The sequence below is a fragment of the Solanum tuberosum genome, unplaced genomic scaffold (assembly GCF_000226075.1).
Source record: "Solanum tuberosum cultivar DM 1-3 516 R44 unplaced genomic scaffold, SolTub_3.0 scf00076, whole genome shotgun sequence".
Lineage (NCBI taxonomy): Eukaryota > Viridiplantae > Streptophyta > Magnoliopsida > Solanales > Solanaceae > Solanum > Solanum tuberosum.
The window spans coordinates 1,803,951-1,829,360 of NW_006239000.1; the positions used below are offsets into that span (position 1 = coordinate 1,803,951).

The 25,410-nt window shown below is 30.6% G+C and overlaps 4 protein-coding genes and 2 non-coding genes across 6 annotated transcripts in view; 2 read left to right on the forward strand and 4 right to left on the reverse strand.

The window, feature by feature from the left end:
- LOC102605619 (rab3 GTPase-activating protein catalytic subunit) overlaps window positions 1-3,739 on the reverse strand; it is an 8,980-nt gene extending 5,241 nt beyond the window's left edge. Inside the window, exons 1-6 of the mRNA XM_006346141.2 lie at window positions 3,516-3,739; window positions 3,336-3,400; window positions 2,367-2,558; window positions 1,800-1,897; window positions 1,320-1,513; window positions 1,020-1,186 (exon numbers count right to left, since the gene is read on the reverse strand). Coding sequence (XP_006346203.1) covers window positions 1,020-1,186; window positions 1,320-1,513; window positions 1,800-1,897; window positions 2,367-2,558; window positions 3,336-3,400; window positions 3,516-3,624 — 825 coding nt within the window. The 5' untranslated portion in view covers window positions 3,625-3,739. The remainder of the gene's footprint in view (window positions 1-1,019; window positions 1,187-1,319; window positions 1,514-1,799; window positions 1,898-2,366; window positions 2,559-3,335; window positions 3,401-3,515) is intronic.
- A 2,462-nt stretch (window positions 3,740-6,201) lies between these two features.
- On the reverse strand, window positions 6,202-9,878 carry LOC102597836 (GDSL esterase/lipase At5g55050). The gene is made up of 5 exons (XM_006346199.1): window positions 9,698-9,878; window positions 8,682-8,806; window positions 7,998-8,234; window positions 7,083-7,335; window positions 6,202-6,422 (listed from the first exon to the last, which is right to left on the reverse strand). The coding sequence occupies exons 1-5, from the start codon at window positions 9,876-9,878 to the stop codon at window positions 6,202-6,204; spliced, it is 1,017 nt and encodes a 338-aa protein (XP_006346261.1).
- A 1,193-nt stretch (window positions 9,879-11,071) lies between these two features.
- TRNAF-GAA (transfer RNA phenylalanine (anticodon GAA)) lies at window positions 11,072-11,144 on the forward strand. Its single transcript has one exon. It is a non-coding gene; the product is annotated as a tRNA-Phe (tRNA).
- Window positions 11,145-11,985: 841 nt separating this feature from the next.
- On the reverse strand, window positions 11,986-16,810 carry LOC102605953 (GDSL esterase/lipase At5g55050-like). The gene is made up of 5 exons (XM_006346142.2): window positions 16,574-16,810; window positions 15,123-15,247; window positions 14,065-14,301; window positions 13,054-13,309; window positions 11,986-12,354 (listed from the first exon to the last, which is right to left on the reverse strand). The coding sequence occupies exons 1-5, from the start codon at window positions 16,806-16,808 to the stop codon at window positions 12,134-12,136; spliced, it is 1,074 nt and encodes a 357-aa protein (XP_006346204.2). The 5' UTR covers window positions 16,809-16,810; the 3' UTR covers window positions 11,986-12,133.
- TRNAF-GAA (transfer RNA phenylalanine (anticodon GAA)) lies at window positions 14,614-14,686 on the forward strand. The gene has a single exon. It is a non-coding gene; the product is annotated as a tRNA-Phe (tRNA).
- A 2,113-nt stretch (window positions 16,811-18,923) lies between the features above and the next one.
- Window positions 18,924-23,165, reverse strand: LOC102598143 (probable tetraacyldisaccharide 4'-kinase, mitochondrial). Its single transcript, XM_015308182.1, has 8 exons — window positions 22,933-23,165; window positions 22,630-22,753; window positions 21,787-22,026; window positions 21,238-21,387; window positions 20,876-21,085; window positions 20,651-20,710; window positions 20,386-20,466; window positions 18,924-19,505 (listed from the first exon to the last, which is right to left on the reverse strand). The coding sequence occupies exons 1-8, from the start codon at window positions 23,112-23,114 to the stop codon at window positions 19,350-19,352; spliced, it is 1,203 nt and encodes a 400-aa protein (XP_015163668.1). The 5' UTR covers window positions 23,115-23,165; the 3' UTR covers window positions 18,924-19,349.
- Between the last annotated feature and the right edge of the window lie 2,245 nt (window positions 23,166-25,410).

The window sequence follows — 25,410 nt, forward strand, 5'->3', positions numbered from 1 at the left end:
GGGGGGGTGGGGGGGGGGGGGGGGGGGGGGGGATCTGCAGTTTTTCTTGCAATCAAGTCAAAGACAATGAAATAAGGATAAAAGGCAGAATTTAACAAAGTCTTCTTTGATTGATCTACAACAATTAAGCTTCAAGAGTGTGACTCCTGCTCGCAAGTCTTATCCAAATGCAGTTAGGTTTTTCCTGTAGTAAATGGGGAAAGAATTTGAAAAAAGGTTGAAAGCCTTTCTGGTTAGTTTGGTTCTTATCATTCCAAAGACTGCCTTCTTTTATTATTTTTATAACCACGGTGTTTGGGCCAGCTTGCTGCACCTCGACTAATTCCACGGGGACCTGCTACCTCGAAGTAGCACAGGTTACCAGCTAACTCTATCCACCAAGACTTGGACAAATGGGATAATTTTAAGGACTGTCTTTTAACATTATAAATCTGGACTTTACCAGAGAAGTCAATTGATTGTGATCTTTTAAGAAGTCGTGTGCACTCCTAGTCATAAGTAGTTGACTCCAGGTCAAAAAATGGTAAATCAATTACTAAAACAAATCAACCTCCAGCACTATCATCACCACTAAGAAAATAAAAATAAGCTTAAAATAAAATAAATCAACGACATACTACTTCTAACCATGGTAACCATCAAGATGTTATTCATTAATATACTATATATTTTGCATTACAGTAGCCAACTTAACCGTCAGAACATGAACATCTAATCCCTACTAGCCTTGCTGGTCAAGGATCATTGCAGATGAATAAATTTTTCTTTTTGGCAAGGATATCATTGCAGATGAAACATTCTATCAGGGGTGAAAAGTGATGCTGCTTTATTATTCTTCAGAAACCACTCCTTTAACAGCAGGACGGATAGTTCATTGCATATTCATGTAAGAAAAAGCTGGTGTGTGATACAAGTAATGCAACAAGCAGAATAAGTGATAAAAAGATATCCCTATGACAGCAGGAATCCCTCTGTGCTAAGAAAATTAAGTGTGAAATAGTTTTGTAGAGTATACTTACTTCAGCAACAATTTTGCACCATAATAATGCCATTTTACGCAGTGATTTCATATGTCCAGTTACATCAGCAAGATTAACGATAAAACTTTCAGGAGGAGCACCATGAAGATCCTTAGGCAAAGATGAAGCATTTGCAGAATCTACTTTCCTTCCAGGAAAATGTCCTTCTAGAAGTATCTTGCAGATATTGCAGTGGAAGTTAAAATCACACAGGGTAATCCAAATGGCTCAAGTAGAAATTACAATTATAATTAATACAGAATCATATTCCACCACATAATTGAAGAAACTGGCATCTACCTGCATCTAGCAGTAAATTGATAAGAGACAAGACTTTGTCATCCGCACCAAATTCACCCGCAAATTTGTCATCTTTTTCACGTAGCATTAATGATTTCACTGCTGACAAGCTTAAGCTAGCCCTCTCCATGATGGGTGAGGAACCTCGGGATGAAGCTAGGAAGTCTTTCATTGTAATACACCTCTTTCCAGCCCTAGGAAGGGGGCAATAGGGGGGAAAGGAAAAGGGATTAGACCCGCATCGTCAATTTTGAGGAAAAAGACACCCATGTACATAAGTGATAAACATTCTTTTTTTAGTTCACAGTCTAGGTGTTTGTTGAACCACTGCAAGGATGTGGAAGAGAATTCACTAGCATGATGGAACTGAACAATGCAAAAATCAAACATTTCATATGAATGCCAATGACATGCGAAAATTGACAGAGAACCCAACTAAAATTGAGGTGGTTAAAATTTGAAGATAAACAAATATCTTACTCGACAGCTACAGCTAATTGCTTCATGACAGAGGCCGGAGGAATGACATCTCTGTCCCGATGTTTTGACTCTTCCATCCTCAAACCTGATTCAGAGTCCTTGAGGAAGTAAAGAAACTCATATCATTAGAAAAACAAACTTAAGGACATATAATTGCATATTTACATAATTCTTTTGACTCTAAGAATGAAGAAAAATTGTTCGAACATACAAGAACTAGTTATTGTATGTTTAAAGCCTTAAAATGCTCATTAAGTATATAATACTCGAGTATAGCCTAGGTTTGACAACAGCATTAACTCTTGACTTGCAAAAAGATAAACTAATCTTTAGCCACAACCAAGTACCAATAAGGGTTTCTGCAAGTACAGGTCATGTATATATAAGCACCTTTCCGAAACAATATGAAATGGGGACAGAGTCACTAACAAACAGCTATCATTGCATGTCAAAAGGTAGAATTAGGTGAGAAATAACCAGGGGGAATAAAAGCAGCTAAAGGAATACCGAAGACAGAATGCTTTGTATATTAAGAACCTTGTGTTGTAGAACAAGTGGATAACTCACCTTCGAATCAGGTATTGCTCTCTCACTCATGAAGCAAATATTTTCATCAAAAATTGCATATGCCATTCCTGGACTTTCAGCTTTGTCAGTGCCCTCAGTTCCTCTTTTACCTATTCTTATGTTCTTAAACCTCTCCTGCCAGTCCTGCTTGGCCTTTATTGGTGGAGGCCTCCGCCTTGAATTCTTTTCGTCCTGGCAACAAGGCATCCTTAAGATTACTTAACAACAGCTCATTATACTATCAGATGTATACAGCAAAACAAACAGCTAAAATCAAGTTAAAGATACCTAAAACATAGTAGTTTGAGATTAATTAAGAAATTAAAAACAACTATGTTGACATCAATTTGTACCTACTTTGCTCCTTAAGGAAAAAAAAACAAAAGAAAATTGAAGCATTGAAATTAGCCAGCTAAATCTTCCTACATTAGCTTAACAAATCACAGTACCCCGATCTATGGGCCAAATAAAAATAGTTTAATTATGATAAATCCTCAATCTGCCTATATTAGCCTAACAACACATAATAACCAGATCTGCGGGCATAACAAAAATAGTTTAACTACGATAAGTCCTCAATCTATCGACATTAGCTTAACCAAGCATAGTACCCGATCTACTGGCAGGATAAAAATAGTTTAACTATGATAAATCCTCCGTATATAGAGCTGAACAGAGCAACAGGACAGATTCATATAGCCAACCCCAACTAATTCCCAATTGAGTCATAGTAGATTGATATATAACGAATTTAGCTAGTTGACTTTGAACTTCTAATCATAAATCCAAACGAGATTAAACTCAAAACTCGAACATTCTCTTTTTTCTCACATTATCATCATCTTCATCAACATAAAAAAATAAAAAAATAAAAAAAACTCCGAGTCATATGCATTCCAACTGGAAAATGCCGGAAAATCAGAATGATAACAATTACAAAGAAACAAACAAAGCGAACAAAAATTTTACCTTAGACTCGTCCTTATCGTCTGAAATCTCGTTCGTTGACGTCGCCGGCGATTGTTTATCCGAATCTGTTCCAATTTTGAATGTCCGATAAAGCAAAAAAAAAAATGTATACAGGCAATAGAAACTAATTTTTACAGTAATTAGAAGAAGAAGAAAAAAAGAGAAATGAGATGGATGAACCTGGATCGTTGATGAGATCAGATTTTTTGATATCAGTGAAAACTTTCTCCGCTTTAGCTGCCGCAGAATGGAAGGCCGTCTTTGCTCTAGATACGAATGACGCCTCCATTTCCTCCGCCGAGTTCGTCGGAAAATTGATGGATTTATGGAGGGAACAAATAAAATCAATGGGAGTCAAACACGCTAATCCGTAGACGGCGTTTGTCAAATTTACATGACTTTGATAATGCTTATCATTTTGTGCTTATACTTGTACTAAATTAAAATATTATAAACTTGATTAAATTATGTTTGCTATCATGTTTCCTACTTTATTTGATAAAACTATATTATAAGGTAATATAATTATTAATTCATGAAATTCAAGGAACCTTCTTCATTTCCAACTATAGAAAGTGTAATTTTTTGGATGAATTATGATTGATGAGGTAAAAAATCAATTTTTGGACTATTGATTAGTAGATAAATTCTATTTTAGAGGGGTATAAAAAATATAATTTGGCGCGATACGAATAGTTTGGGATAAAGAAGCTATGTATTCAGTATTTTGAGGAAAGAACGAAGTTTGAACTTTAAGTCGAAATTTAAAAGTTAGGTATATTTTGTTAAGTTAATTAACGAACTCCGAGTGAGGCCACTATTCACCTAGCAACGACTCTGACTCCAAAATTATCGTCTCTTTCCATTAACATATTAATAGCTTTGGATAAGACAAAAAAATACGTGTACAATATTTTAAGTGGCAAAAATATATTTTAACGAGTGTTTGGTTTAAACTTCAAATGATAAGAATCAAAACTTAAAGGAATTTGAATATGATAGTATTAACTACTTTCGAGTGCGGCCACTTAAGCAACTCCAACTCCAAATCATCTCTCTTTCATTAACATAATAGTAGTTCGTGATAAAAGCGGTATATATTAAGTATTTTGAATGACAGATGGATATTAGAATAAGTGTGAACTCCGAGTGAGGTCACCGCTCACCTAGCAACGACTCCGACTCCATAATTATTGTCTCTTTCCATTAACATATATATTAATAACTTCGGATAAAAAAAAAATATTAAATATCTTAAGCAACGACAAACATTTGTCTAGTTCAAACTTCAAAATTACAAGAATCAAAATTACTTGAAGAAATTTGAATGTGTTAATAAATAATTAATTACTTTCGAGTGAGCCCACCTAGCAATTATCCAACTCCAAAATCACCTCTCTTTCCATTAACATATTAGAAATTTGTGATAAAAGTGGTATATATATATTAAGTATTTTTAAATGACAGATGGATATTATTAGAACAAGTATAGACAAAGAATCAAAAGTTAAGCAATTTGATTGTGTTATATTAAAAATAATCTTTGCACAAGGCCACCTAGCAAAAACTTCCAAATCCAAAATCATTATCTTTTCTCCACTAACATATTAGTACTTCGAGATAAAAAGATATCTATTAAATATTTTAAATGACGAATGAATATTAAGATGAGCGTCTAGTTCAAATTTTCAACCAAAAATCAAAAGTTAAATAATTTTAGTGTGTTATATTAATTAATAATCGAATGAATATTAAGACCAGCGTCTAGTTCAAATTTCCAGCCAAAAATCAAAAGTTAAGTAATTATAGTGTGTTATATTAATTAATAATCTTAGAAGGAGGCTGCTTAGAAAGGATTCCCACTCCAAAAGTATCAGCCCTTTTAATTAACATATTAATACCTTCAATAATTACTAATTAATTCTTTAATTTTCCACAATTTAGTGATCATGGAGTTGACTTTGTACGACAATCTATAATATAGTAAGCTTATTGTCGCAATTGAGATGAGTAAATTTCAGGTTTAGCAAACATAAAAATTATATTTGTATGTTATAGCTATAGTTTGTATACTTGTGCTCCATAACAAACTTTATGTTTGATATGGCTATTAATCTGTATATTTCGGTATACATATACATAAAAAATATGTATTTATGTCTATTTGTATATTTCGGTATATAAATGGGTCCAGCATTTGTACATTTCAGTATACAAATGGGTCCTGCATTTATATATTTTAGTATACGAGTCCTGCATTTGTATATTTTGGTATACAAATGGGTCCTGCATTTGTATATTTCGTTATACAAATGGGTCCTGCATTTCTATATTTCGGTATACAAATGGAATGGCAAAAAACATGGAATGTTTGCTGCGAATTACAAATAAAAGAAACTATATATGGCTATAACATTTAATTTGAATTAATAGTTTGTTATTTCATATAATTTTCCCATTGAGAGATTGCATTCTCCCTTTCTTCATATTTTTAGCTTATTTATCCAAGTTTTTCGAAAGTTAAAAATATTTATTTTAGAAAATTAAAGTGTTTTATTAAACTCTTAGAAAGCAAAAAAAAAAAGAAAAAGGAGTATTTTTGAATAGTTTTAGAAGCTGGAAAAAAGTATAGTTTCTCGATAAACAATTTTTTAAAAGTTTGGCCAAGGATAAATTGTTGCTCTTATATTAACCAAAATACTTTTCAAATTGATCAGCCAAACACAAACAATTAGTAATCTCCAAAGAATTCTAACAAAAATAACGTCTTTCAAAATAAGTGAAATTATTTTAAATAAATTTTTTGGATAAGCTACTACATGACCAAGCAAGTCTTGCACTATGTAGATATATAATTAACCCTATTCTACAAAGCAAGTAAATTGACTAAATTCATTGAGGTTACATGTTGTTTTGTATTATTGAAAAGAGTATTAACAAGTATTTTTGTTGTTGCCTCTGTAGGATGAACTTCATCCCAGAAAATGTGATCACTCCTGTTGGGACAATATGTTGAAATAGGAATACAAGGACCTTCAGCATATAATCTCCCTATCCCACAACAAGCAGATTTAATCTCAAGAAAACCTGAAAAAAATAAACATATTTATAAGAGATTTGCAATATATGGTAAGGTACGTAGAAGTAAGACGTGCATACATTCTATGTTTTCCAGACCTCACTTGAAGGCTAGAATGTATAATAACAAAAACTAAATCATTGAAGGTTGTGGTAGGATGGATAAGATCACTCCACCCTTAAGTCTTAACCAGAGCTCTCAGATTTGAGCTTTGGAATCGAAAAAAAAAACCTAGTAATTAAAGAACACTTCTCCTTATATGTATCTTACACGGCGGGTATCTGATTGAATTAGTCAAGGCAATCCCCGATCGAAAACCAAAAGAAAAAACAAAATATTAGAAAAAAGAACTTATTGTAAATTGTAATAATACCATATTTTGTAGGATTTTGTATGAGGTCAACAAAGAAATCATAGAAGGTTGAGTTAGAATGCATAATAACAAAAGCTAGTCAATCACAGAAGGTTATGGTAGGATAGATAAGATCATTTCATTTTTAAGTCTTAATTAGATGTATCAGATTACATCTCTAGGTATCGAAAAATATCCCAACAAAAAGCACTTCTTCGTAAATGTGTCTTATATGACACTTATCTGCATTAGTCGAGGCAAGCTCCAATAAAAAAAAAAGACAAATATTGAAAAAATGAAGTTATTGTAATCATACCATATGTTGTTGGATTTTGGATGAGATCAATCAAGAAATCATAGATGTTGAAGTAGGAATAGTTGAAATGTTCCTTGAGATTTGACTTCAATTTTAGCAACATTGATTGTAGAGCTTTATTATAAATGGTGGCCAAATGGTTAGCCTCATCGTAACAATCCTCCGAAGAATTTCGAAGCCTTTGCGATGGAGTGCACCCTAATGGTCCTATCCCAACAATCAAATATTTACGTCCACCCAAACCTTGTATTTGCTGAAATCAAATTAATAAAAGGACAGTCAGATGCATTAAACTTATGTTATGTTGGCAGTTCTAAGAAGTAATATCCAATTATTAGACACACACAATATTAATTATTTACGTCATTATGTTACATGATTAACATACCTAACAAAAAAAAATGTTATAAAATATGTTTGGTATAACAGAAGTCATTTTTGAAGATATTTTTTTATGAAAAATATTATATATTTTTTTTATGTTTGGTTGATGAATGAAGTAATTTTCTGCAAAAAAAAAGATCAGTAATGATATTAGCACATTGGTGGAATTTTTGAATAATAAAGAGTAATAATAATGTCTATTGTTAGTTAGAGGAAGTAATATGAAATTACAAATTAATCATTATAGTTACGAGAAAAATGACTTGCGCCTATAGTATGTACATTTTCCTCTTTTTGATGAAAAACTTTTTCTTCCATAACCAAATACAACAAATGACTGAAAAATGACTTTCTTCATATCAAGCATATTTTATATATGTTATATCATTTTTTCTTGCTGTTCACGATGACAGATCATGAGCAACACATATAGGTTCACAAGCTTAGAAATATTTGATTGTAAACTCAATTTATCTGCAATTGTTATAAGAATCATAAACTTCAAGCGCTGAATTTGAAGCTAGAACTTACCATTAGTTGGTTCGATAAGGTGGATAGCATTAAATCAATGTACTCTTGTGGTGATTTTGTGAGATGGATTTTGGATTTTGAGCTGAAATAGTTGAATAAATCATTGCTTCCAATAACAATAGCAAATAGAGAATTTGTCAAGTGCTCTTTTGCTGCACTTTCCCCCATCTTTTTAATCAACCTTTGTTGCACTTCATAGAAATACCCAACTTGTTTTGAGAGGTAAATTGTGCCATTCTATCACAGAGGAAAAAAAAACTCATTAGAAAAGTTAAACACGACACTAGTACACAATACAATTAAATCTCTTTATAACAACGTTGTTTGTCTGACTATTTTTTGTTTTATTGTTATATATAGCAAAATGTGATTATAGAAACTAGAAAAAGGGAAACACAAACGTACTCCTCTTAATGTTTCAAAATATAAGCACTTTCTTTGTTTCGAAAAAAATGCCTAAATTTGAAATACAAGTCATCAATCAAGTATACTATTTTCAATTTGAAATCAGACGTAGATTTTCTTTCTTAAAATAAATTTCACATATTTATGAACTACACAAAAGAAAAAATGTATAAAGGGGCTTATTAACGAAGAAGTTTGAAAAAATTATAATCTATGAGAGAAAATTGAAATCTTTTAATAATAATGTCATAGTATAAAATTGAATAAATATGTTCTTACAAAAGGATGATCATTGGTGCTATTTAAAATTCCAGCTCCTCCCGAGGCAAAGCTTACGCCCTGTAGAAAGACGTCATTCTTGTCGGAAAGATATGGTGGTGGTGTAGGTAAACCAACATTTTCAGCTGTCATTTAAAAACGAACAAATTAAGTTCCCACATATCACATTTTAAATTAATGATAAGCTAATTACATACAAGATTATTGAAATTATAGCATAATTACAATTAATATTATTATAAATTTTCATTTTTCTGATCATGAAATCACTCAGATTTCACTTAAGTATCACTTCATATTATCAACCTTTCCAAGCTTTTGTCTGTTCGCTGGCGTTTGACCATAGATTTTAGATCAGATTTTGAAAATATATCTTCAAATATCTATTTGACCAATCAGTTTTTTGGATTTTGGGACTTTCATTAGTAAAAAAAAATTCAAGTAAAATGTATGTCCAAACGTAACTTCAAATTTCAAAAACTAAAATTTTCGAATTTCAACTTTAAAATCTTCACTTCTCTTTATAACCTTAATTAATAACATTATTCATCTAACGTTGCCTATTTTTTCTCTCTCTTAAATTAATGTCTCACTTAAATACCATTTTGTTAATTAAAGCAATCAAAGTAAATTAGGGGAACAGAGTAACTACATATGCTTTTTACTATTTTAAAACGTCGAATATTATAAAAACAAATTCAATTTTACCAAAACGATTAATACTTGGAGAGTTGGGACGGGAAGTACTCCCATTTTTATTTGTCTACCGAACTAAAAATAGACGTTTATTTTTACTTATTTAATTTTAAAAATCAAGAGATAATTCATCACTTAGTTCATAATTTACATTTATTACTAATCGTAGACTACGGTCATCTCTCAAAAGATTGAATTTATTGTATTTAAAAAATGATATAATAAAATTTTCATTTGATTTATCATTCCTTAAAAGTTAAAACGCATATCAAATCATGAATACTGAACAAGTAAAAATAGACGAAGAAAATAATATTTACCAATAAAGTCAGCAGCATTCTTCCCATTGTTAAATCTTCCTGTTGGTTTGCCACCAGGGAAATCAATTCCATTAAAAAGAAAATTTGCTCTGAAAAATGTCTCCAAATAATTATTATTCCCAACATCTACTAAAGAATCACCAAACACATACATGGCTGGCACCTTTTGTGCTCTTGACATATTAAATTGCAAAATTATTAAAATTGCAATTATTAAAACACATAAATTTAGCAATTTAGTTTTGGTAGAAGCCATTGATCTTGTTCAACTCCAAATTAAATATGAAGTTAGACAATAGACAATTTATATTGAAGTTGTGTTTAATTTAATGTCATTATCAACAAGAGTAATTATTTATATTAAAAAAATCCTAGATAGAGTCAAAAAATAATTAAATTACCATTAAATGCAATGCAATCTAGTCAACAGTCAAAACATGAAACAAAAAATTAAAATGAAATCATGAGAATCTCAAAATATTATGCGTTTTTCCTTTCATGAGCTTAACTTATATTACATGGCTGTCACCTTTTGTGCTCTTGACACATTAAATTGCAAAATTAATAAAATTGCAATTATTAAAACACACGAATTTAGCAATTTAGTTTTGGTAGAAGCCATTGATCATGTTCAACTCCAAATTAAATATGAAGTTAGACAATAGACAATTTATATTGAAGTAGTTATGTTTAATTTAATGTCATTATCAATAAGAGTAATTATTCATATTAAAAGATCCTAGAAAGAGTAAAAAAATAATTAAGTTACCATTAAATGCAGTGCAATCTGGTCAACAGTCAAAACATGAAACAAAAAATTAAAATGAAATCATGAGAATCTCAAAATATTATGCATTTTTTCTTTCATGAGTTTAAGTTATATGCACTGTCAGTATAAAGAAATTTCAATTTGTATTGAGTACTACCTTTAAACGTCCTTTACGTAACATAATGTTTATAATAATGATATATATAACTTAAACTTTTTATTATTATTGAATTCGTTAGAATAAAACTTCTAATTTGGGTTAGCTTACTAAATAGCTTAGTAACAAGAAATTAACAACTCAATCGGATATTTTTAAGTAGTCTTTTTCTTACGTTTGGATGTTTGTCATATTTAACTAATTATTTTTCGTGTATCCTAAGCTAATTGCATGTCGTGTTATTTAATTTTGTTACGTACAAGACATAAAGTCAAATCATAGTGCTGGTATTTATTTGCTATATTTTGACATAAAGTCAAACAAGAGATGCAAAGATAAAGACTTGTTATGACTTATGGGTAATGGGAAAAAAATATAAATTGTTTAGTTGTTTGATGTTTATGAAGATAAATTATATATTAAATAGTTGAAATTAAGTAAACATCAAGCGGGGATAGCTCAGTTGGGAGAGCGTCAGACTGAAGATCTGAAGGTCACGTGTTCGATCCACGTTCACCGCATTATTTTTATGTTTTTCTTTTATTCAGTTCTATTTTATAGTTTGTGTCACATTGACATGTTGTTGATTTATTATGTGGCCAAACATCAAAACTTGTTAAACTTGGATTTTTTTTTCTTCTAAATGCGAGCTAGATCAAAAATTCAAGACCATCTGTCTCTAAGGCTGAAAAATATATCGAATGATCTTGAAAATGGGTGATTTTAAACTTTTGACCTTATACATGGTCAAGCATTCAAGCTCAAATGGCAACTATGTTAAACTTGAAGTTTCCTCACGAAACAAGGTCAAAAAGTTCAAGATCATCTATTATAATTTCAATGTTTCTTTTTTTTTAAAACCACCTAATACAATCTCAACTCTTACCTGATGTGTTCGATCCACACTCATCGCTTAGGGCTCATCACTAATGGAGGAAGCGTTTCACATCAAGAATTTCTCTATTTTTAGTATTTTGAATTTGATATTTAATTTTGTTTATGAACATGAACATTCATCTATCCCATTATATTCCTTGATGCTCTTGTTAAAATTAATCAAACTCCATAATCCAATTTCGAATTTGATAGAATTAGCAATAAATAAAATAACAAGATCATCTCTCAAAAAATACACTCCCTCGATCTTTAATCATTTGTCGTGTTTCTCTTTTACACACTCCTTGAGAAAACATTGCTTATGAGTCATTTTTTGACTATTCTACCCTCATTTTAGACTTACAATATAATCTATTCTTAAAATATTTTCACTTTATTGAGATGTTAATAGTCTTCAAGAACAATTATCACTAAAAATCAGCTTGAACTGTTAAAACGATAAATAATTTGAGACAGAGAGAATAATACAAAAACTTTCACTTTAGATATTTGCAAGAAATTGATTACAACAAAAAGTATAATTCAAATGTATATAGACAAAAACCTGTCTACAAAGTTACCTTGGTGTTTTTTCTTGTTTTTTTTTTTGTTTCTATGCTCAAAATATGCAAAATTACAAGGCAATAAGTTGTTTCACATTTAGTGGGAAAATATATTTGTTGTTTCCATCAAAAGTTGTGTTGATAATTAAACGGTCAGCAGCTTCAGTTGGATGATATCTATCCCAAAAAACATACTTATTTCTATTGGGACAGACAAGAGCAACCGGGGTGCAAGGAACTGTAGCTTTTAGTCTTCCAAGTCCACAACAAGCAGATTTCACTTCAGTAAAACCTGGAAAAAAAAGGTAAAGTACAACGATCTGTTACAAATTTGAATAAAAGAAAAAACACTTATAAGAAACTTCAAACATTTAAATATAATTAACGATAGATTGTGAAATAAGTCGTATAACTAAAAGAGCATTTGAAATCGGCTATATGATAATTTCACATAGTGTATATATTTGTAATTAAGGGAGTTTGCAATTTTAGTCCCTGAAATATTGATAAATTATGAATTTTTGTCCTTGTAACATTTGATTAAGCAACATGTACATTTAACTGTCATTTAGTTTGAAATGTATACTTTTTATCATTCTGCTTGTGACTATTTATGTATTATCTCTAATTAATTAATACAATCACTTTATATTTGATGGTAATATAGTTATATATAGAATCTAAATATAGTATATTTTCTATGTGAAAGGGCAAAAATAAGGTGAAATATGTTTAGTGAAATACCACAAGGACCAAAAATAAGAATTTATTGAAACCTGAAGGATAAAATGTACAAATATCTCTTATACTAAAATCATTCCATGTGACATTATTCTATGTTCACTAGCATAATGTTCAAAATTTGCTTCTTTTGTAAGTTTATATATTTATGTAAAGTATAATGGATGGTATTTCACAACGCGTCAAACTTAAAATTTTGAATTTGTTTCTGTGAGAGAAGAAAAATGAGTTAATGAAATCGAGAATTTACCGTGAATAGCTGGATTCTGGACTATATCGAGCAACAAAGCGTATGTGTCGATAAATGAGTAATTGATATCTTTGAGCTCAGCCTTTAATCCTTTAAGCATAGTTTGAAGTTGTTGGTTATATTTGTCTGCCCAAAAATTAGCTTGTTGGAAGCATTCATTTGAATTATTTGCACTTTGAAATCTTAGTAATGGCATGCATCCAACTGATCCTATTGCTGTTATCACAAATTTTCTTGCACCTAGTCCATGTAATTGCTGAAATAAAAATAAAAAATAAAAAAAAAAATTTCCTATTAGTTAGTGGATGAAATGAGAACAAAACAATTTAAATTAAATAGAAAAAAAAAAAGGACTATTAGGAGTCTTTTATGAGAGTTGTGTATGTTTTCGAATGGTCGATAAGATCTTTGAGATTGATTTGTCAGTTGGTTAATTTGGTTTTTTTTTATTGAAAAGGAGTTAGGTATCTAATAAGTGTGTTAAAAGACACAGTGTGTTTATTACGAAGAAAAATGTTTCTTTTTCTAAATAATCTTGGAAAAAATAAGTGTTTTTTTTTTTTTTATGTTTGGTAAATAAAAGAATTAATATCTCAAAAACAGTAACATGTAAGCTAACTAAAAAATATGAGGATGAAATGGAGTGGAGGGTGGTGGAATGGTCAAAGAGATGGGGTTCGGGGACGATGTTGGATGGGTTGGACAGAGACAATAAACTTGAAAGTTACCTATAAAATTTGTTTTTCCTATTTCCAACACCAAATAGCGAGAATTTCAATTCCTCAAGGACGTAGAATACTCTATCAAAACAATCAAGTTTTTGTTTATATATGATAAGCAGATCGAGACAAAATCAAAATTTAAAGCTTATAAATTGGAGATTTTAGTCTTATTAAGTTACTGAATTCTAAATTTAACAATTTATATTTTAAGTTACTAGATTCGACCGAATTCTTAACAATTTACTATATTTTAAGAAATTTTAGTCTTAACAATTTGTAGAAAATGTACCTTTAGTTGTCCTTGTAGAGTAGAGACCATTTCATCAACATATTGTTGGGGTGCTTTTGTCTTTGAGAGTTTTGAATCAGATTTAAAATAATTAATTATATCATTACTTCCAATGACAACAACAAATATAGATTTTGATAATTGCTTCATTCCAGCATCAGCTCCTAATTGCTTCACTAATCTTTGTTGCACCACTGAGAAAAACTGTACTTGTTGAGACATATGAAGTGCAAAACTCTGCAAATAAACAAAATAAATTGTTGTTAATTAGGACGTGAATGGCATTATTAGTTCGGCAAAATTCAGTAATTTTAGTTCAAATTTTATATATTGTATTGAAAAGCTCATTGAATTAATAACGTTCTGAACTCATTATTATAAACTTCTAATCTAAATTCAATCAACTGTAAATTTTGAATTCGAGTTTGAAGATTTTCTTGTGATTTATTACATCCTATAAAAAAATCCATATATTCCAATTACACTAATAAGTGTTTATATGTTATAATAATTCAATAAATTAAATAACAGAAAATATACAAGCAACTAGCGGGGATAGCTCAGTTGGGAGAGCGTCAGACTGAAGATCTGAAGGTCACGTGTTCGATCCACGTTCACCGCATAAATTTTTTCTTTTATTTTCTATTTTTAATTTAAGCTAATTTTTCAATTCAACGTGTCCCTGAAAATTAATTTTTTGTTTCATGTACTATCTGAAATGTAAAATAAAGGCGAGAGACATTAAGGAATCAGTAAAAGTTGTGGTGAGATAAAGGACGGGTCATAGACGGATTTCTCGATTATCAAAAAAAGTTGTGGTGAGATAAATAAAATTTCTTAATTTTTATTTTGAAATCACAAAGATCACGATAAAGAATATTTTCTCCATTAACAAGCCTTACGCGATATGAATACTTCCTTGTATCTGAAAGCGATGACAGGATGTTAGGTCTAGTAAGGAGACTTTTTGGATAATTTACTTCCACGAATAGACTGATACTGACTAGATAAAATTCCCCAAAAAAATACAAAAACTAAGATGGATATATATGTCTTACAATTAATGCACCATTGGTGGTCCTGAAGATTCCAGCTCCACCAGAAGCAAAGCTTACACCTTTTGGAAACTGGTTGTTCTTGTCAGACAAGTATGGGGGAGGTGTTGGTATTCCTAATTTCTCAGCTGCAAAACAATTAAAATGCAAAAAAAATTAATTAGTTACTTTACAAAAAGTATTAAATAAATAAATAATAAAGTTTGCATCCATAATTCCAAAAGCTATAACAACAAAATAGTGGATGTAGCAGCGACAACAACTACAAATTTACTATAATCTCCTATGCGGGATTTATCGAGGAAAGTGTATATGTAGTCTTATATTCTGATCTTGTAAAGATAGAGATGTTGTTTCTAATAGACTTTCGACTCAAGTAAAATATATATCAAACTCAAATATAGAAAGAAAATACAGTAATAAAGTAATTAAATCATGCTAGAAATAAAGGAGAACAACAACAACAAGACAACAAATAAAACACAACTAAAGTAAAGGAAACAATAGATAATTATATAGTAAAATAGTGAGGAGATAATATTATAACAAATAAAGAGAAAAAAAAAAGAGTTAAAAGTTTGCTCCATCACTCAAAATAGAATTAATACTCCACTTCCAAAAAAGAATAATCCATGTGTCGTGTTTTATTTTAATGATACTATATATTATTTAATTAAAGAATTACTACTATAAGTAACCTTAAAAATATAATTTGTTTGATCTTAATCATGTCATGCTATTACTAATTATGATTATAAAAACATGTTGTTAAAGGTAATTCAACATTAAAGAACTTTTAAATATAAATATATATTATATTTGGACAAACATTTATACCATAAAAGGAATATATATAAGTTAAAATGAATGGACCCTTAAATATGTTCTCTTCTCATCGCTCATTGCCAAAAAAAACATTTCCCATCTCCCTCTCTCTCCTTTTTTCTCTATTCCTTCTTTTAATTTTTTTGATCACGGGCAGAGTCTTAATTTTCATTAAACAATTAAAAATATAAAGAAGTGAATATATGAAGTAATCAACGAGGGTTATATATATATATAATTTTTTGCTAAATTCGAACCCTCTTCGATCCTACCCGACTCCGTCAATTTCATGCATCCAAGAGTTGGTTTTTCATGCACAATTTATACAGTACGTACCCCACTAGGAGCTAGTGATATATAGTGCCATTTTACAACCAAGATGATTTCGACATTGCGGTACCAAAAAAAAGTATGAATGAGATTTATTTTCGCTGCTTTCATTAAAGAAATCATTTTACTTATTATTTAAAAAAATATATATATTTTCTGAACATTTTGAACAACGAGAATAATGGAGATGGAAATAATCTAAATAACGACCAAATTACGTTCGTTACTTTAATATAGCCATTTTATGGATAAAATTCAGTGAACATACGTGAAAATAAGACGATCGAGGGAACACTTACCGATAAAATCAGCAGTATTTTTGCCATTGCAAAATCTTCCAGTAGGTTGTCCACCAGGAAAATCACGACCATTATAAGGAAAATTAGCTTTAATAATGGTAGCTATATGATTATTATTACCAACATCAATTAAAGAATCACCAAACATGTAGGCTGCTGGCACTAATTGTCCTTGACATATTTTAAAACAACATATGAGCAAAAAAAAGAAACTCAAAAAAGAAGAAATAGCCATTGATTATTAAATTTTCCAAAAAAATTAAAAATGGCTATTTCTTCCACTACACTGAAAAAAATTAGATAAAAATGGGAGCTATTTATAAAGATGAATTTTAGTATTGGTGTTAGTGGTGTATATTATAGCTAGGAGAAGAAGACGCAAAACCAATCTACACGTTAATGTGTGAACGAGTTGAATTATTTAATTTTTTTGAGTGATAAGAAATTATATGCTTTTTTTTCATGGCCACATATCTTTAATATATTGCCCTTCTTAGACGGAGCCGCTTTATATGAAAGTATAACTTGTATATGTACACTCGTATTTATATCAAGTCAATATGTTTTACTATAATTAAGCAATAAACAATTAGGATAGAGAGGTAATAAATAGTGATTGAAGTCATATTTTATGTGCGAGAGATCATATGATATATTAAAGATCAAAAGATTAAAAAATGTTTTCATATATTCTAATGTCTATGTATATTTGATTTAATATTACAAAGTTAAAATTATTTTTTTATTTTTTTAAATTTCATATAGAATAAATTTCGTATGAGATCAGAATATGATTAGATCAGAATATGATTTAATAATATATTATTGGTTATTAGTGGAGTCAATTCAAGTGTAAGAAGATCCATTATTACTTCTAGTCAATTTGAAAACAAGTTCTACACCAAGTAAGACTATTGATTTGGAAAATACTTTAAAATTTAGAAAACGCAAGAAAAAACGAGTAAATAATCGTTTACGATTTGAATAAAAGAAAATGATATTATTGGGAAAAAAAACTTATATATCAAATGGGTGATTGTCAGATGAAACTTGAAGTGATGAGTTCATAGCTTTTACATATTGCGTGAGATAAATGATAATAATTCAAAATAATATTTGAAATTAAATTTATTTCATATTTGATTTAAAAGTAATAGTTAATTTTAGATTATTTTATTCTATTATTGTACTAAAATAATGAAATAGCTATCACATATAGAAAATAAAATAAAATAATCTCATAAAATATTCTTATTTATCCCATCCAACATATTGAGCACATAAATAATCTTTTCATTGAATTTTGTAAAGTTGATGATTCGTGAATTAGATTCACACGTTTTTGGATCCAAATCAAAAGCTCCTTTAATTTAGTGGATAGTAATGGAGAAAAAAACAACTTACACCGCGTGAATTTAGATTAATTAGACAATAAATTTTGAATACGAAATAATTGTTATATAAAATAAAAATAAAAAGTTAAAAATAAACACACCGACATGTTCTTCAAAGATCAAAGTAGAATACTACTTTGCCCTTTTTGTAGATCTATAACATTTATACCAACCTTTAATTATTATTTTATTAATTATAAAAAGTTAAGAACTCAAAGAACCCGTCCCACACGTATCCCACTTCCTTATTGTCTTATAATCTAAAATATATGTTGTTTTTTTTGGTATCTTTCCATAATATTATGTGACATTATTTATTTATTTTTTAAATCTTTAAATTTCTGAAAACTTAATGGATATAAAAGACTTTATTTTTCTTAATGTTTCTCAAAAAAAAAAATTGAATCAAAATTACTAGATTTTGTCATTGAACTCATACTTTACATGCTAGCTCCGCCCCATAATAACAGAATGTCAAAATATATTAATTCTTTTTTCTCTTAAACAGGGGAAGCAAAAAAGGGGACCAAAAAAATTTGGAACAATGGAATGTAAGTAGTGGTCCATCATATAGCTGTATTCTATAGTTGAAGTTGAAATAATCTTATTTTCTACTCTATGTCGGGAGCGTTTTCGATATGGTTTCTTCATTACTGTATTTATTTTACCTATTTAATTTTAATATATTTTTTTACTCGAGTTAAAGATCTATCAGAAATAACATATCTTATTTTTAAGATAACAGTATGACTGTATACAAGTCTCTTGTTTCCCTAAATCAACCCAGCTTATAAAATTATACTAAATATATTATCATTGTCGTCAGGTCAATGGAACCGTAGATATGGTGGTGCCCCACTTCCTCTTTTTATATTTGTTATTTCACATTTCAATTTCATCAAAATGGGCTTATTATATTCCCACTGTACATAATGGGAAAAAATAGAAATATCTAATATTTGGGAAATTTGGAGTCTTCTAATTTTTTATATAGTAATCCAAAAAATCAATCAATTTCCAGATCAATTTGTTGAAATTCATGCTATTTCTAGATGGATTTTCAACTCAAGACAATCAGTTAGTTGAGACCCTACTATCGCACCATCGCATCGACGCGTTGATGCGATATGTTTACCCCTAAATTCGTAATTTAAATTAATAATTGACTCGGTCTTCCCTTTTCTGCTCACTTGTAAGAATCAAGACCCCCACCCCCCACAAAGGGAAGGAAGTCAACTGTACATCTCAACGATTAGGAGGAACTTTGCCTGCATCCGATCTCCCATTTCTAGCTCATCTGAGATGATCATGTTGGGTGAATTGTGACCTCGTACAATCGTGTCACCTCAATATGATCTTCAAAAGAAGTTTTACACCATATTTTACACCTTGTTGCTAACTTCCAAATGCTGCCAGAGACACTTCTTAAAGCTATCTTCTGTGTTTCCATTATGAGGTAGAATTTGCAAGCTGGAGCAAAGAACCAACACTTCATATGGATCCAAATACTTAAGAACCTCTGGAGCTCTATCATAGTCCTACCAAATCAAGAATAGTGATTATGAGAAATTTATAATAATTTGTTAGCTACTTAGTACGTGAACCGTACTATACATATATGAGAGTTAATTTACAACAATAACAACATACCCAGTGGAATCCCACAAGTGGGGTTTGGGGAAGGTAGAATGTACGCAAAGCTTACCCCTACCTCACAGGCTCATAGAGATATAGATGTTGTTTCTAATAGACCTTCAGCTCAAGTCTTTAAATTAAAATTGACTACCAACTCCAACGATTATTTCTCAATAGGAAGAGGAAGGTCGCAAAGGACAAATTTAATGGTCTATGTTTTTTCGGAGGATATAAATTAAGAAAGCCATCAAATTGAGAGATAGTTAATAGCATCTTTCCACCAAGATAAAGAGAAATTACAGGACTAGAAAGCATCGAATAAGGTTAGCAAAACCTAGAAAAGAAGGCGATGAATGGTTATTGAAGGGCAAGGAAGAGTGAGGGGTTTTCGTGCCTTGCATTTTAGGGCTACCTCGGCCAGATGAGCCTATTAATAAACAACGGTGACATCTACCACATGAGCAATTCTCAGAAGGATTGGGCCATTTCTTTGCACAGATTGCTAAAAGCTATAGATGTAAGTAACAGAGAGTGAGGTAAATGTAGTTGTCTTAGTATTAGAATTATAATTTTCTTATCCTGTAAAAATTTAAGTAAAATATGTTGGCTATATTAACTCTTCCAGCTTGTTTATGTCAGCGCGTATAAACTCGACAAGCGTTATCTCTTTACAGACAAAAACGAAAAAAGAATCACCTTTTCTGAGTTTTGATTATTTATTAATCTCCTTCTAAGAAACAAATAAACAGAAAAAAATACTACTTTTTTGCAAGAGCTACTCACCTTTTCTGTTACTACAACAACAGGCTTCATAGCAAACTCTGATTGAAGATTCCGAAGTCTCAATCTGATCATGTCAATATCCTAACATAATATATGGACCAAAGTGAAAACTTAAGTTCTTAAAAAAGAAAAAAGATAAGAGAACGAAAATGTCCAGCACCAACACCAATTCAAAGAATACAGGTGGATGACAGATCTATGGGTGTCATATGATCGAACAGGCGAGTAAAAGATAAGACAAACAAGAATATATGATGGCATCTACCTTAGCATGAAATAAATGATGGTCACTGAAGTCCAGGCGATCAACATACGCAGGTTCCAGCTGCGGAGTGTTAACAACTTTTTAAACAAAAGAGAGAATAAAAACTTGTGGTAATAAAACCAACGAAAGAAGCTGAATCAAAACTCAACCACCTCCAAACTTCTATGCAAAGGTAGAAAATAGAAGGTTGTATGAGTATCAAACAAGAGACCTCAACAACTGTACCTTCTTCATCCTCTCAACAAAAGAATCAGTAGATCCAATTGCTGAGACACATAAGACAAGTGTATTGTGGATGTCCATTAAAGCCAATTTACAAGACATGTTGCCAGCTTTAAGAAAGTATAAAGGCGTCAGTCTGCTCAAAAATATAGGAAGAGAATTTTTTACTTTTCGAACTTCTGATGCTATGGCCTCCACATCCTTTTTTGAAACCTGCATAACTCAAACAAATTAAATGGAAATCAGAGGTCCTATTTGATTTTCTAAGTTTTATTAATCAAATGTTATGTTTCAGCTTCTTTCGTTGGTGTCACAAACTCGAAGAGAAAGCAGTCACATATACAGAAGAAAAAGGGTGTTAATACCATGTCTGCATGATGGATTACAACTATATCTGCACGTGTGAGTGCGGTCAAAGGTTCCCTTAATGGTCCAAGTGGAATTAACTGATGGTTCCCCCATGGAATCATTGCATTCACCATCACAATCTCAATGTCACGCCACAAACTGATATGCTGCTTTCGGATTTCCACAGTTGACAAAACGTGAGCAAAAGTTCAAGGTTATTAAGTATCATAAAGGAGCAGACAATCATACTCCTAACTGTGAAACCCTAATAAGAAGCTAGGCCATTTTTAGGTCCAGAATAAAGTCTTGAGGATTGAACTACGAAGAATATCCAATTTTGAATTTCTTGGAAGATCAAATAATTACAATCCAAAAGGAAAAGAAAAGAAGGAGGTTATGATAAAGCACACAATAGGAATTGGGGAGGTATTACATACTCCTATTCCAAAAAAAGATGGGACACAATCTTAACCCAAGAAGAATGAATTAGTTTTCTGAATTTAAACAACAAAGTTCCTGTTTGATCAGTAGGTGATTAAAACTTAACATGCAGTTTTGGTGCAGACCTGCATTCCATCGTCTAGGATTGCAACCCCGATTTGGTCAGAATAAGAACAATTTCCTTGTTTGTTTTCAGAGAAACGTTTCTCAAAATCACTGCCACCGTGCTTATAAGGGCTGATGTGGCCATATCTTTTCAGAAAACAGGCAGCTGTATTGGCCCTGTTTGCACCTATGCCTATCTTCACAGGTGTTCCAGCCAGATGCCTTTGGAGCATTTTTGCTTCATCTGCACCACCATAACCCTATAGAAGAAAACATTTTCCATAACACTAGCCTTGTGTTCATAAACAGTTGAATTGGAATCGAAAATGGTCCAAAGTAAATCAGAAAGGAGAAAAAAGAAACAACAGAAAAACAACTGAATATCACAAACAAACACCAAAACAAACCAAATAAGAGGCTCAAAATATTTCTTCCAATCTTGGAAGATTTATGTAACTAATGTTGGACCACAATACGTACAAGGTCATATACGAGACTAATACAAAGAAATAATAACTTCTTAACTATTTCACTATCACTTAGATATTTCTTCTACTACCACTAATATAATACAAGTCAAGTTAACATTTCTTTTATAACTATGGTGTCCGGACCTTGAGTCCTTGCCTAACTCCATAGGTAGCTTCTACCTCCCATCAGCACATCTACGGGTTAACTATGTCCCTAAGGATTAGACAGATGAGAAGAAATCACCTAGTATTATTACCTCCCGAGACCTCATGGTTCTCATCCCACTTAATTAACTACAAGATCATACCCTTGGGTGCTTAACATCTCCAATTCCATATTCAATCAAGCACCATCAAACATAATGAAACCGCTGGAAAAAAAAAACTGAGTACCCTTGTTAGTATAAGAGGTGAACTTCCAGCAGCAGCCAACCAAACTGCAAGAAACTCAACCATTGGTGTCTTCCCATTACCTCCCCAAGTTAAATTCCCAACGCTAATCACTGGTACCGGCAACCTTACAGTTCAAAGAGATTACATAGGTATGGTAAGCAAACAAAATCCCACATAGAACAAATCAACAAAATCATAATAAAAAACCCAAATACAGCTATCAAAGCAATAAAAAACAAATACCCACTTAGAAAAAAATCATAATAAACCCAAATACAGCTAGAAATTAGAGTTGTCGTTTACCTGTCTTTGTGAAGCAGACCAAGATGGTAAAGGCAATGGCGGAGAGGAAGAGCGAAGCCATAGAGAGTGGAAGCTAGTGAGAGAAGAGGGATGAGAGAAAATTGGAGTGTGGAAAGTTTACGGAGCCTGTCTTGCGGTGGTGTATAGGCTATTTGGTTCACCATTTTCCTCAATTTCTCCATTGATAGACACAGTAGAGAAGTAAATACTGTAGTAATCAATTTGATAATACGAAAAAGAAGAAGAAAAAAAAGGAGAAGGAAAGGATTACAATTTGGGCCAACTTAGCCATGTGTGCATGAAGCCCAACCCATTTATCGGCCCATCAAAATGTTTTTGTTGTTGGTGTTCTTTTCGATCTCTATGCATTTCACCGAAGTTCCCTCTAGTAGTTTCCGACACATGTCTAAGGTTGAGCCTTGAAATTCAACGCTAGTTACTAGATCAACTTGCTATAATAATTCTATTAACATCTATGACAAAACAAGGAAAGTTGTATAATATTATTCGTGTTGTAAGTTATTTAATTCGTTTTAATTCTATTAATTTATATTATTTTTTTTTAAGATGGGGTATTTAAAAGATTATTCCATACAACTTCTAAGAATACAAATGCATTGAATGTAGTCCAAAATTTTAACTTTGACATGGTTATATTCTCTATATAATATTCTTAATTTCGCACTATGATATATATAATAAAAAAATATAGACACATCAAGTTAAATCTATATTTTTAAATTTCGCAAGTCAAAAGTTTGTCATATAATATAAAAATAAAATGGAAGAAGTAATAATTAATAGATAAATAGAGCTGGATTTCTTACTTTTTTTTTATACGAGTATAAGATAATAACACAAAAAATATATTCAATTTGTCCTAACTTGTATAACTTATTTTTCGGAAGTTGTATAAATTTTAAATAGTATTTTAATATATATATATTCATCATCATAACAATACCATTTGAGTTTTTTTTTTAAAATCTCACTATATAAGTTAAGCAAATTATCTTATTACTCTGAGGACAAATATATTTAAGAGTAATTTTAGTTAGTGCATGTACGTATTTTGTGTAAAAAAAACAAAACAAAAAAATAGCCTAATGCACTAACTTCAGTTATAGGCGGGGTTCGAAAAAAGAATCATATTTTATATATAAAAAAATAATAAATAATTTAATGCATTAATTTCTATTATAAGGTGAGGTTCGAAAAAGGACCATATTTTGTGTATTGTTACATTAATTAATTTGCATTAATGTCCGTGTACGAAAATTCTTTTTTTTAGCTCAATCTCACCAAAAAAAATGAGCCAAAAGTTAACTAAACATCAACACACATATGCAATGATACCTATTATCTCTCTCCACTTTTAATTGCAATTTATAGTATATTTGTATAATTTTTAAATATTTAAACTTTTTATTTAAATTATCAAATTAATGTAATATAATTTAACTTTGAAAAATTAACTTTCGAAAATGTAACATGACAAATAAAAGTGGACGAAATGAATATAAATCAATTGTATTTTTTACTTCACTGCGAACGAAATTTTACATTAATAATTGAAAAGGAAAAAGAAGAAGTTATATATCTACTTCTACTACTAATATATAAGGGGTCGTTTGGTTTGAATTCAAGTTATGATGGGATTAATTATTATGAGATTAGCTATGATAGGATAAGCTATGATGAGATTATTTTTTATTGAGTGTTTGGTTTGTTGTATTCAAAATAATAAATTTTAAGAACAATTTATTTGTTTATGAAAATTCCCTTCGTGAATGTAAAAAGTGATGTAACAAAATGGTTGAAAGAGACATTTTTGTCATTTACTTATTTTATTCCGGGATAAGTTCTCCCGAGATTACTATACCACCCAAGAGGAGGGATAACTTATCCCAATACTAATTATTAATTTGCCAACCAAACAACAAATTAAGTGGTACCATAATTTAATCTCAGGACTATTTGGTATTATCCTTCACACCAAACGACCCCTTAAAGTGTCAATAAGCACATAGCTGAGGGTTAACATGTCTGCTTCAGTTGTGTGCTTATTTTAATATTTAGTTGTTTAGCTTACTGGTTTAGGTTTGACATTTAGTAGACGTTTGGCCATGCGATACCATATCACGATATGGTATCGTGAGATGGAATCAATGTTTGGACATTCGATTTTACGCTGATTCCATATCACGAGATGTGATTCCATATTCTCCAAAAACCATGATATGGTAATTCCATATCATGATTTGAGATATTTTTAATACAAAAATTGATCCACAAGTTTATATTTTGTTAAAACAACCCCATATTTATATCTACTAACCATTTATTTCATATGTAAAATTTTTTTATAATCACATCATTGCTTTTAAAATTTATTATTTTCACCAACATATAGTCACTTTAACTCACAAAATTTATGGGATTCTTATGTTTATGAGAAAATATACAACACAAAATTTT